The following is a 13,583-nucleotide window of genomic DNA, read 5'->3' on the forward strand; positions in this document are numbered from 1 at the left end:
CCCCTCCCTCTCTCCCTCTCTCATCCTCTCCCCCTCTCTCTCTCATCCTCTCCTCCTTCCTCTCTCCCTCTCTTATCCTCTCCCCATATTTCTCCTGGTGGCTGCTGGGTGTTTTCTCCTGCTCTCTGTCCTCTGTCTCCTCAGAATCCTCCTCTGTGTATGTGGTCACATCCCGCTCTTCCTCTGTTTCCATCTCATCTGGGAAATTCTTCTCTTTCTGCCCGTCCACCTCATCCTGCCCCTTCTGCTCCTCCACCTCCCCCTTCTGCCCCTCCACCTCCTCCTCCCCCTTCTGCCCCTCAACCTCCCCCTTCTGCCCCTCCACCTCCTCCTCCCCATTCTGTCCCTCCACTTCCTCCTCCCCTTCTGCCCCTCCACCTCCCCCTTCTGCCCCTCCACCTCCTCCTCACCCTTCTGTCCCTCCACTTCCTCCTCCACCTTCTGCCCCTCCACCTCCTCCTCCTGCCCCTCCACCTCGTCCTCCCCCTTCTGTCCCTCCACTTCCTCCTCCCCCCATCTGCCCCTCCACCTCCTCCTTCTGCCCCTCCACCTCACCCTTCTGCCCCTCCACCTCCTCCTCCCCCTTCTGTCCCTCCACTTCCTCCTCCCCCTTCTGCCCCTCCACCTCCTTCTCCCCCTTCTGCCCCTCCACCTCCTCCTGTCCCTTCTGCCCCTCCACCTCCTGCCCTTCCACCTCCTCCTGTCCCTTCCGCCGCTCCACCTCCTCCTCCTGCCCCTCCACCTCCTCCTGTCCCTTCTGCCCCTCCACCTCCTGCCCCTCCACCTCCTCCTGTCCCTTCTGCCCCTCCACCTCCTCCTCCTGCCCCTCCACCTCCTCCTCCCCCTTCTGCCCCTCCACCTGCTCCTGCCCCTTCTGCCCCTCCACTTCATCCTGCCCCTCCACCTCCTCCTCTTGCACCTCCACATTCCCTTTCTCCTCCTCGTCTCCAGCCTTGGGGGCATGACATGGATTGTCACTGAACTGATGCTCAGATGAGATACAGGGATTTGTATCTGTCTCTAGTCTTTCATTATACATAAGCATTTCCTCAGACTCAGGTCTGTACAGTAACCTGGTGTGTTTGCATTGTCCAGTGCTGCTCCCATCCCCCTCCAGGCTGTTCCCCTCCACACTACCCTCCACATAGGTGCCATCCTGACCTTCTACATTGGAGTCATCCTTGGGGCAATAGGTATCATCCTCACATTCCACGTAGGTTCTGTCTTGGTGTTCCACGTAGGTTCTGTCTTGGTGTTCCACGTAGGTTCTGTCTTCGTGTTCTATGTAAGTTCTGTCTTCACATTCCACGTAGGTTCTGTCTTGGTGTTCTATGTAAGTTCCGTCTTCACATTCCACGTAGGTTCTGTCTTGGTGTTCTATGTAAGTTCTGTCTTCACATTCCACGTAGGTTCTGTCTTTGTGTTCTATGTAAGTTCTGTCTTCACATTCCACGTAGGTCCTGTCTTGGTGTTCCGCATAGGTTCTGTCTTGGTGTTCCGCGTAGGTTCTGTCTTGGTGTTCCGCATAGGTTCTGTCTTGGCGTTCCGCATAGGTTCTGTCTTGGTGTTCCGCGTAGGTTCTGTCTTGGTGTTCCGCATAGGTTCTGTCTTGGTGTTCCGCATAGGTTCTGTCTTCACATTCCACGTAGGTTCTGTCTTGGTGTTCCACATAGGTTCTGTCTTCACATTCCACGTAGGTTCTGTCTTGGTGTTCCGCGTAGGTTCTGTCTTGGTGTTCCGCGTAGGTTCTGTCTTGGTGTTCCACATAGATGCCATCCTTACTATCTACATAACTTCCATCCTGAGGCTCAGGATAGTGTTTGTAGTACCTCACCTGCATACTCTGGTCTTCCACCTGTAGTACCTGATCAATGTCTTGCTCCACACCCTCCACGTCCGAACCCACGTTGTCATACTCTGAGCAGCTGTCCTCCTCCTCCTCTTCCTCCTCATCCATGCTGTCAGGGATGATGGTGTCACCGGGCTGGTTCAGCGGGGGCTCAGAGGAGACACTAGCTGTAGCAGGGGCAGGAAGAGGTGAACCGGAGGGACTAATCAGATACGGCTGGTTAGGATTGGCACTGGTAAGGACAGGTGGTGGTTCAACAGTCCTGGGCTTGCTCTCCTGACTGGATGGGGAGTCAGAGGTGGGCCTGGTGCTGGGGCTGTTTGGACTCTCTCTGCAATGCTGCTGTGGGTGTCGGGGATGGGCCTGGGCATCTGACTGCCGAGGGTAGTTCTGGGCCTGAGTCAGGTGGCTGTAGGCTTGGTTTGGGTGGGCCTGTGTTGCACTAGCAGGGACAGGGACAGGTGCTGCAGGCCCAGGGGTCCTCTCGTCATTGTTATTGTCCAGCTCCTCAATGCAGGTGCTCTGAGAGTGCTGAGGATGGTCCTCACTCTTCAGACTCCGAGGCCCATTATGAGGTTCTTCAGTTGGGCCTTTGCTGCTCAGACTCATCAGTAGGCTCATCAGTCCTTCATCAGTAGGCTCCCCTGTGGATAAGGGGCCAAGGCAGGGCGAAGGGCCCTTACTTCTCAAACTCTGTGGTCTTTCTTTCTGAGGTCCTTCATTATGAGGTCCTTCATTAGACTCTTCTGTGGATCCTGTGGGTCCAGGGCAGGGTGGAGGGCTGGTGGCCAATATTCTCCTAATAGTCCCTGGCTTTTTCTCTATGAATCCAGCATGGCCAGGGCAGGATGGAGGGCTGGGCCCCAGGATTCTAGTGATCTTCTCTGACTTCCTCCCATGAGCCATGGCTGAGGCTGGCCCATCAAATCCCCCACCACACTATCCTCAGTCCTAAAATAAGACCGCAATGAACCCATGATCAAATTATTATTCCTAATTGCATATCGGGTTTACAAGCTAAATCTGTGTCTAAAATAGTTTACTGGTTCTATTTACATAGCTAGACCAAATAAGAGTGTACAGGAACGCATGCAATCCTCAAGTGAGCGAAATCAAATGGTTTATTCGTCTAAAACTGCGTCACTACACATCTGCGTTCAATAATACCCGCCAAAACCACACACATCTAAATGCGAACTGTCCCTGTCCATGGTGCTGAACGGTACAACGGATGATTGATGCTATTTGTAGTCGGCCTTTTTGTTGTTGATCATTATGACGTTGCAAATGCTGTTGCTATTGCGGATCGTATAAGATCTCGTGCGAGATTCTTCCATTGAACATTGCAGATAATCAAAATGATAAACGATTACGCCAAACTTTTGCCGCAACTGCAGGGGTAGCGTTAGAAATATGTTATTTTGAGCACAGGACAGGAAAACGCACGCATTCGTTCTATCTCAACCTATTTCTTAAATCGGATCCGGGTTTTCACGCACTCGGCATCTTTTGTCTGTCTCCCATAAAACTCAGATATGTTTTTCTCATCCATTCTCTGAAAACCGCTAATTGTCACATTCAACCAAAGCGTTGTAAATCTATAGGCGACAAAAACAAACCGTTTACTTCTTATAGGCATAATTAACAACGACCTTGATTTGATTGATTTCTCATTGATACTGCACCACGCTGGTGTTGTGCTATAAGCTAATCAGGCTGGTGGTGTGTGTGTGCGCGCGTGCCATGATTCTCCGTGCCATAGAACCAAATCTTTACGATAGAGACCTGAAATAGCGAGTTGCAAGCTGATCTGTTTCTATTAAAGTTTAATAATCAAAATAATATAAGCTGATATCCGACTTACCAGCATTGACTGATGATCAGGATCTTCGCTACTTTTTAAATTCTTGCCTGTGTCCGGATCAGAGATTTGCCTTAGAAAGAAAAAAACGGGAATCTGGTGAATTTAGAAGAAGAGAGAAAGGGGCAAGCAGCCCTGGAACATGTGTAAGGAATAACCCAGGCAGGCATCTCTATTCTCTCCTCAGCCTCTGTTTGCTTCTGTACGTGGGTTGGAAAACACTGTTGGGGGTACTGGAGGACCAGGGTTGGGGGTACTGGAGGACCAGGGTTGGGGGTACTGGAGGACCAGGGTTGGGGATATTGGAGGACCAGAGTTGGGGGTACTGGAGGACCAGGGTTGGGGGTACCGGAGGACCAGGATTGGGGGTACTGGAGGACCAGGGTTGGGGATACTGGAGGACCGGGGTTGGGAACCACTGTTGGGGATACTGGAGGACCAGGGTTGGGAAACACTGTTGGGGATACTGGAGGACCAGGGTTGGGAAACACTGTTGGGGATACTGGAGGACCAGGGTTGGGAAACACTGTTGGGGATACTGGAGGACCAGGGTTGGTAAACACTGTTGGGGATACTGGAGGACCAGGGTTGGGAAACACTGTTGGGGATACTGGAGGAACAGGGTTGGGCTGTTGGGGATACTGGAGGACCAGGGTTGGGAAACACTGTTCTGGGTACTGGAGGACCAGGGTTGGGAAACACTGTTCTGGGTACTGGAGGACCAGGGTTGGGAAACACTGTTCTGGGTACTGGAGGACCAGGGTTGGGAAACACTGTTCTGGGTACTGGAGGACCAGGGTTGGGAAACACTGTTCTGGGTCATCTGATCTCATTAAAAGTATCCTTCATGAGACTGAACAGAAATCAGAGTCAAAATGAGAGTCCTATAAACATTACGGCCATTTTTTTCCGAGGGGTTAAAAACATTTAATATCCAGATACTCAATTAGCCCATGCATTCTGTCTATTTTTGTATTTTAATTTGCATTTCTACAGAAGCGGTAGGCTACACCTCCTAGGCCTAGTATTTATGTCAACTAATAACAATTTATTTTTATTTTTATGTTGTGCTATTATTTTGTGAAAGCACAACATTGACCTCCATTTTCAACCATCTATGAAAATCCACCAATATTGACGGGATGCGTAATCTATTCGCCTACTTTAGTCTACTCTAGATATGCATCCTGACATCCTTTGCTGTTCATGTAACAACAAAACCCCCCGGGGCTACTCATCTAGCTTCATTTAATCTAAAGCTCATAATAATGTTTATTAACAATAACACAAGGTAGAGCCAGTATGACAGTTTCTCTGCCACTGTCTAACGCCTGCAAAGAGAACTAGCTATTCGTCTCAGGTTGTTGGAGGTTATAACCAGCGCAGTCGCACATTGCCCATTCTGAATGAAAGATCCGTGGTGAACGACACGAGTGACACTAGTAAGTGGATGGAGCTATACTGTTAAAGGACTTGTACCATTATGACGCCACTGTGACATTGTTCTAAAGAATATCTGGTGTTGATGTATTTATGACCATGTTCATCACGTATGTTTTGTCTCACTGTCACACAGTACAGAAATATGTCTGAGTAGTAGGTGGGAACTGTAACTTTGGATTCTCTCTCTCTCTCTCTCTCTCTCTCTCTCTCTCTCTCTCTCTCTCTCTCTCTCTCTCTCTCTCTCTCTCTCTCTCTCTCTCTCTCTCTCTCTCTCTCTCTCTCTCTCTCTCTCTCTCTCTCTCTCTCTCTCTCTCTCTCTCCCCCTCCCTCTCCCTCTCCCTCTCCCACCCCCCTCTCTCTCTCTCACGTTACATATTGGTGGTGGACACACATTTTAGCAAGTTACTGTCACGAGAGCGACAGAATGGAGTATCAGCACCTGTTTTTCTAAGACAAAACATGAAAACAACACCACAACAGGTGAAACACCACGGCAGAAAATACTACTGCACTATTAGGTATTACTGCACTATTAGGTATTACTGCACTATTAGGTATTACTGCACTGTTAGGTAGTACTGCACTATTAGGTATTACTGCACTATTAGGTATTACTGCACTATTAGGTATTACTGCACTATTAGGTATTACTGCACTAATAGGTATTACTGCACTATTAGGTATTACTGCACTATTAGGTATTACTGCACTATTAGGTATTACTGCACTGTTAGGTATTACTGCACTGTTAGGTATTACTGCACTATTAGGTATTACTGCACTATTAGGTATTACTGCACTGTTAGGTATTACTGCACTATTAGGTATTACTGCACTATTAGGTATTACTGCACTATTAGGTATTACTGCACTATTAGGTATTACTGCACTATTAGGTATTACTGCACTATTAGGTATTACTGCACTATTAGGTATTACTGCACTGTTAGGTATTACTGCACTGTTAGGTATTACTGCACTATTAGGTAATACTGCACTATTAGGTATTACTGCACTATTAGGTATTACTGCACTATTAGGTATTACTGCACTATTAGGTATTACTGCACTATTAGGTATTACTGCACTATTAGGTATTACTGCACTGTTAGGTATTACTCCACTGTCGGAGCTAGGAATACAAGCATTTCACTACACCCGCAATAACATCTGCTAAATATGTGTATGTGACCAATCCAATTTGATTTGACTTGGTAGAGGGAAGAGCAGTCGATTGATTTTTACCAGGGTCAATTAAACCACCATTTATTTCAAGTAAAAAGGCCCGCAGAAATCTTTTATTTGTATTTTTATATTAAAAGCATCACTTATCTCCTGGTTTTTCTCAGCGACACTGTTTAGACCCGGACACAACGTTCTTAGGCAGGGAGGCAAATGAATTTCCACGCTTCAGTGCATTAGGCCTCGATCACACCAACAGTGTTATTGCATTTTGGTACACCAGAAGTATATTCCTTTCCAATGGGACGCTGTGTATTTGTATTTATTATGGACCCCCGTTGGCAGCAGCTGCTCTTCTGGGGGTCCAGCAAAATTAAGGCAGTTTATACCATTTAAAAAACAAACATTACAATACATTCACAGATTTCCCAACACACTGTTTGCCCTCAGGCCCCTACTCCACCACTACCACATATCTACAGTACTAAATCCATGTGTACCTGTGTGGGTAGTGCGTATGTTATCGTGTGTGTGTATGCCTGTGTCTGTGCCTATGTTTGTGTTACTTCACAGTCCCCGCTGTTCCAATAGGTGTATTTTTTAAATCTGTTTTTAAATCTAATTTTACTGCTCGCTTGATGTGGAATAGAGTTCCATGTAGTCATGGCTCTATGTAGTACTGTGGAATAGAGTTCCATGTAGTCATGGCTCTATGTAGTACTGTGGAATAGAGTTCCATGTAGTCATGGCTCTATGTAGTACTGTGGAATAGAGTTCCATGTAGTCATGGCTCTATGTAGTACTGTGGAATAGAGTTCCATGTAGTCATGTCTCTATGTAGTCCTGTGCGCCTCCGATAGTATTTTCTGGGCTTGGGGACTGTGAAGAGACCTCTGGTGGCATGTCTTGTGGGGTATGCATGGGTGTCTTAGCTGTGTGCCAGTAGTTTAAACAGACCTCTGGTGGCATGTCTTGAGGGGTATGCATGGGTGTCTGATCTGTGTGCCAGTAGTTCAAACAGACAGCTCGGTGCATTCAACATGTCCTTCTGTAGCTCAGTTGGTAGATCATGGCGCTTGTAACGCCAGGGTAGTGGGTTCGATCCCCGGGACCCGGGACCCGGGACCACCAATACGTAGAATGTAGAATGTATGCACACATGACTGCTTTGGATAAAAGCGTCTGCTAAATGGCATATATTATTATTATATTATATTATTATTATTATGTCAATACCTCTCAGAAATACAAGTAGTGATGAAGTCAATCTCTCCTCCACTTTGATCCAGGATAGATTGACATGCATATTATTAATATTAGCTCTCAGTGTACATCCAAGGGCCAGCCGTGCTGCCCTGTTCTGAGCCAATTGCAACTTTCCTGAGTCCCTTTTTGTGTCACCTGACCACATGACTGAACAGTAGTCCAGGTGGGACCAAACTAGGGCCTGTAGGACCTGCCTTGTTGATAGTGCTGTTAAGAAAGTAGAGTAACGTTTTAGTATGGACAGACTTCTCCCTATTTTAGCTGCTGTTGTAGCAATATGTTTTGACCATGACAGTTTACTATCTAGTGCTACTCCAAGTAGTTTAGTCACCTCAACTTGCTCAATTTCCACATGATTTATTACAAGATTTAGTTGAGGTTTAGGGTTTAGTGAATGATCTGTCCCAAATACAATGCTTTTAGTTTTAGAAATATGTAGGACTAACTTATTAATTGCCACCCATTCTGAATCTAACTGCAGCTCTTTATTAAGTGTTGCAGTCATTTCCGTCGCTGTAGTAGCTGACATGTATAGTGTCGAGTCATCCACATACATAGACATACTGGCTTTACTCAAAGCCAGCGACATGTCATTAGCAAAGATTGAAAAAAGTAAGGGGCCTAGACAGCTGCCCTGGGGAATTCCTGATTCTACCTGGATTATGTTGGAGAGGCTTCCATTAAAGCTGTTAGACAGGTAACTCTTTATCCACATTATAGCAGGGGGTGTAAAGCCATAACACCCTCTGTGTTCTGTTAGACAGGTAACTCTTTATCCACAATATAGCAGGGGGTGTAAAGCCATAACACCCTTTGTGTTCTGTTAGACAGGTAACTCTTTATCCATATTATAGCAGGGGGTGTAAAGCCATAACACCCTCTGTGTTCTGTTAGACAGGTAACTCTTTATCCATATTATAGCAGGGTGTGTAAAGCCATAACACCCTCTGTGTTCTGTTAGACAGGTAACTCTTTATCCACATTATAGCAGGGGGTGTAAAGCCATAACACCCTCTGTGTTCTATTAGACAGGTAACTCTTTATCCACAGTATAGCAGGGGGTGTAAAGCCATAAAACATACTTTTTTCCAGCAGCAGACTATGATCGATTATGTCAAAAGCCGCTCTGAAGTCTAACAAAACTTAGCGACAGGCTGTCTCAAAAGCAGCAGATCTACTATTCTATTATATAATGTCAGCTGGTAGAGGTGAAGGGCCCTAGCGATCTGGCTGGATAAACTGTGGGTCGGTGTAAAGGTGTGACACGTGGCGGTGACTGGGACCAGAGGGGCTCGGCTGGAATAAGAAGACCCTTTTAACACTGCTGAACTGAGCTGCGCTGAGCTGTACTGTGTGATCATGCATCCATTTATACCATTTACATTTACCGAGCTGAGTTTTACTAGACTAGCCTGGTGGTCCAGATGAGCTGCAGAGACTGGGAGCTGACATAGAGGTGTGTCACATCACTGCCATCGAGGCTTGAATAGGACGGATGAGCTTGGCAAACACCTGCCTTTGACCTTTGACCCGTCTCACTGAAGTACACACTCAGGTCCACAATTTAATGAAACGGACCTTATACAGTTAGCACTTTAGAGTTTGTTGTAGGACAGACAGTGAGAGAAGAAGAAGAAAAACATGATGAATTCAGTGTTTCCCCTATATTAATTTAGCAGCAGCGCACCGAATTGAGGCTCCTAATGTTTTGTTTACTCGGTGTGTATATATTTACTTATTTTTATTCTGCAGAGATGGTCTTTTAAGCTGAGAGTGTCAAGATACAACATCAGATCGTACCGAGAAATCACAAAGGTAACTAGCTAGCTAGCTTGTAATCCTACTTTTTGAAACCTTACCTAATACACTATCTGCTACAATGTATCACTCCATGGTGATGGGGAAGAGAGACTCCTCATCCCTAGGTCTGCGTCTGACATCAGGGTGTTAAACACGGAGAGAGAGAGAGTGAGAGAGAGAGAGAGAGAGAGAGAGAGAGAGAGAGAGAGAGAGAGAGAGAGAGAGAGAGAGAGACAGAGAGACAGAGAAAGAGAGAGAGAAAGAGAGAGAGAAAGAGAGAGAGAAAGAGAGAGAGAGAGAGAGAGAGAGAGAGAGAGAGAGAGAGAGAGAGAGAGAGAGAGAGAGAGAGAGAAATACAGAGAGAGAGAGAGAGAGAGAGAGAGAGAGAGAGAGAGAGAGAGAGAGAGAGAGAGAGAGAGAGACAGAGAGAGATAGAGTGTGACTGACCCAAACTTAAGGAACGCTTTGACTATGTACAGACTTAGTGAGCATAGCCTTGCTATTGAGAAAGTGTTATGCAGGTGAAGGAGGACCCAAACGCGACTTAACAGAAACAGAGTTTATTAATGCTCAAATCCGAATAACTGAAATCCTCTAGATAGTTGAGGGGAAAACAACTGGAGAGCGGCCACAGACTGCAGGTCGCTTCGGGTAGGCGCAGGCCGTAGTCAACTGAGACACCTGCTCACACGCAGCGTCTGAAGAAGGCACAAAACACGACAGGACAGGGTGATACACAATCACGGCAAAAAACACGACAGGACAGGGCGAAACGCAATTACAGCATGGAAAACAAAACAAGGAACCGACGGAACAGGGACGGAACACAAAGGAATAAATAGGGAGTCTAATCAGGGGAAAGGATCGGGAACAGGTGTGGGAATTAAATGATGATTAGGGGAATAGGAACAGCTGGGAGCAGGAACGGAACGACAGAGAGAAGAGAGAGCGAGAGAGTGAGAGAGGGAGGGGGAGAGAGAGGGATAGAACCAAACAAGACCAGCAGAGGGAAACGAATAGCATGGGGAGCACAGGGACAAGACATGACAATGAATGACAAACATGACAGAAAGGCCGCCGGAGACCGGCCTGCCTCTCAAGAGAAGACAGGCTAAGTGCACACTGCCCACAAAATGAGGTGGAAACTGAGCTGCACTTCTTAACCTCCTGTCCAACGTATGACCATATTAGAGATACATATTTCCCTCAGATTACACAGATCCACAAAGAATTCGAAAACAAATCCAATTTTGATAAACTCCTGGGGTAAATTCCACAGTGTGCCATCACAGCAGCAAGATTTGTGACCTGTGGCCACAAGAAAAGGGCAACCCGTGAAGAACAAACACCATTGTAAATACAACCCATATTTATGCTTATTTATTTTCCCTTGTGTTCTTGAACTATTTGTACATTGTATATATATATATATATATATATATATGACATTTGTAATGTCTTTACTGTTTTTAAACTTCTGTATGTGTAATGTTTACTGTTAATTTTTGTTGTTTTTCACTTTATATATTCACTTTGCATGTTGTCTACCTCACTTGCTTTGGCAATGTTAACACATGTTTCATGACATTTGTAATGTCTTTACTGTTTTTAAACTTCTGTATGTGTAATGTTTACTGTTAAATTTTGTTGTTTTTCACTTTATATATTCACTTTGCATGTTGTCTACCTCACTTGCTTTGGCAATGTTAACACATGTTTCCCATGCCAATAAAGCCCTTGAATTGAATTGAATTGAATTGAGACTCCTCATCCCTAGGTCTGCGTCTGACGTCAGGGCGTTAAACAGAGAGAGAGAGACTCCTCATCCCTAGGTCTGCGTCTGACGTCAGGGCGTTAAACACAGAGAGAGAGAGAGAGACTCCTCATCCCCAGGTCTGCGTCTGACGTCAGGGCGTTAAACACAGAGAGAGAGACTCCTCATCCCTAGGTCTGCGTCTGACGTCAGGGCGTTAAACACGGAGAGAGAGAGAGAGACTCCTCATCCCCAGGTCTGCGTCTGACGTCAGGGCGTTAAACACAGAGAGAGAGAGACTCCTCATCCCTAGGTCTGCGTCTGACGTCAGGGCGTTAAACACAGAGAGGGAGGGAGGCGGGAGGCGAGGAAGAGGAGAAAGAGAGGAAGCTGCGATAAACATTGTCACAGAGTGAGTCTAAAGTAGGACAATAAAGGGAATCACGGTATCAATGCTCGAACAATGGACTTTACAGATATGTTTCTCGTCAAATTCCTCTATTTCATCTACTTAATAAATTACACCCAAGGTGAGTAGGAGCATTTTGTATGTATTCTGTAGAGCGACGGAATAACGGTCAAGAAGGCTAGTAGGCTAGGCTAGCTAAGAAAACTTAACGGACCACGGCCTGGTCGTTGTGAAGATATCGTTTGTCCTTTTTTGTTGTTGTTGACAAACCAACAAGCTATATAGTTGTCGAAATATTTTATTTTAAGTTTGACAAAAAGCCAGTTTTGTTTAAAAAAAAAATATTGTTTATCATGATGGTTATGTGAAGGCTAACGCTAGCTAGCTCGCCGAGCTGCCATTTGTTATGAGAATATGAAGAAGGATTCTGCGACCATCTGATTTTTCTTGCAATATTATGGAGTGTTTTTAGGTCAATATTGTTTATGCGCAACGTCAATAGTAAAAAAAAAATTGGAATTATGGGGCTGACCCACTTTCTGTCAGTAATTAACTAGTTAGCCCGCTAATTTAGCATCAGTTTAGCAGCAACAATTAGCTAGTTAGCCGTATTGCTTGATGATTAACGTTCCTAGCTAGCTATGCCTTTTGACATCTTGTCATTTTTGCATTTTCTTTGTTTTGTTGTTGGCCCAAAGTCAATGGATCTCGAAAGAGAACATATATTCGATCTTTGTTATTAACTTACTTACTAGCTATGTGGTAGTTAGCATCCTAGGAGGATCTAGGGACATCCTAGGGTATCAGGTAGACTAGTGGTTAGAGCTTTGGACTAGAAACTGAAAGGTTGATGGATTGAATCCCAGAGTTGACAAGGTACAAATCTGTCGTTCTGCCCCTGAACAGGCAGTTAACCCACTGTTCCTAGACCAGTTAACCCACTGTTCCTAGACCAGTTAACCCACTGTTCCTAGGCCAGTTAACCCACTGTTCCTAGACCAGTTAACCCACTGCTCCTAGACCAGTTAAACCACTGCTCCTAGACCAGTTAACCCACTGTTCCTAGACCAGTTAACCCACTGTTCCTAGACCAGTTAACCCACTGCTCCTAGACCAGTTAACCCACTGTTCCTAGGCTGTCATTGAAAATAAGAATTGTTATTAACTGACTTGTCTAGTTAAATAAATAAAATAGTAAAAAATAATATATGTACAATATATATATGTTGTAACTATTCGATGGATACAGTAGAAAGATACAATAGTATACATGTGAATCCAACAATTTCCTGATTTTCATTGACAAGTTCTGATCAAGAAATCTATAGAGGCAACTCACTGTGTGTTTTCAATGAGATGTCGTTCTGGTTCACATGACCCCGTTGCATCATCCTTGCATCAGTTAGAAATCACCCTGCATGGACTAATTGCGCAAAGAAGTGATTTTAACAGCTTTGATTGAATGTTGTGTTTCATGGTTCACATATAGCCTGAGATGCATTCTTAAGGAGACTACACCTCTACTCCTTAACGTCCTAGCATTTTTTTGATTTGATATCTTCGGAGGGTAGACTGGCGCTAGCAGCCAAAACAGCCAAGTACTCAATCTAAACGTGAATTGATTCTAAATAGCGATACAGTTCTGGATACATGAAACCCTTTTAATTTCATATAATGCTAAATGTACTGTACACCAGTGGTGGCAGGTGGGATGACCACGCTCTAACCACCAGGCTACCCTGCCGCCTCTTCACTCTAACCACCAGGCTACCCTGCCGCCCCTCCACTCTAACCACCAGGCTACCCTGCCGCCCCAGGTGGGATGAGCTATAGGAAGATGGGCTCATAGTGATGGCTTAAATGGAACACGGTATCAAACATATGGAAACTACGTTTGACTTATTTCTTTAATTCCACTCCAGCCATTTACAATGAGCCCGTCCTCCTATACCTCCTCCCACCAGCCTCCGCTGCTTTACACTGTTTTAACAGGCTTTATCACAGTTTCAGCCGACGGTAT

The 13,583-nt window shown here is 45.5% G+C and overlaps 2 protein-coding genes across 4 annotated transcripts in view; one reads left to right on the forward strand and one right to left on the reverse strand.

Moving 5' to 3' along the window:
• Positions 1 to 72: 72 nt before the first annotated feature.
• Positions 73 to 3,777, reverse strand: LOC124038606. Its single transcript, XM_046354700.1, has 3 exons — positions 3,714 to 3,777; positions 833 to 2,800; positions 73 to 153 (listed from the first exon to the last, which is right to left on the reverse strand). The coding sequence occupies exons 2-3, from the start codon at positions 2,753 to 2,755 to the stop codon at positions 73 to 75; spliced, it is 2,004 nt and encodes a 667-aa protein (XP_046210656.1). The 5' UTR covers positions 2,756 to 2,800; positions 3,714 to 3,777.
• A 7,741-nt stretch (positions 3,778 to 11,518) lies between these two features.
• LOC124031711 (disintegrin and metalloproteinase domain-containing protein 10-like) overlaps positions 11,519 to 13,583 on the forward strand; it is a 32,903-nt gene continuing 30,838 nt past the window's right edge. For 2 of the 3 annotated variants that reach the window (XR_006838161.1, XM_046343298.1), the window contains exon 1: positions 11,519 to 11,684. Coding sequence is in view for 1 of the 3 variants with exons in the window: in XM_046343298.1 (XP_046199254.1) it covers positions 11,618 to 11,684 (67 nt within the window). In the remaining 2 variants the exon portion in view is untranslated. The remainder of the gene's footprint in view (positions 11,685 to 13,583) is intronic. The other variant, XM_046343311.1, reaches the window with a different exon arrangement.

This window comes from Oncorhynchus gorbuscha, linkage group LG01 (genome assembly GCF_021184085.1).
Source record: "Oncorhynchus gorbuscha isolate QuinsamMale2020 ecotype Even-year linkage group LG01, OgorEven_v1.0, whole genome shotgun sequence".
Classification (NCBI taxonomy): domain Eukaryota; kingdom Metazoa; phylum Chordata; class Actinopteri; order Salmoniformes; family Salmonidae; genus Oncorhynchus; species Oncorhynchus gorbuscha.

Coding starts and splice junctions, on each gene's coding strand:
- LOC124038606 (XM_046354700.1), bottom strand. CDS start 2,755: ATGGCTCATGGGAGGAAGTCAGAGAAGATCACTAGAATCCTGGGGCCC. Junction 154..832: donor GGCAGAAGGGGGAGGAGGAG/GTGGAGGGGCAG, acceptor CCACATACACAG/AGGAGGATTCTGAGGAGACA.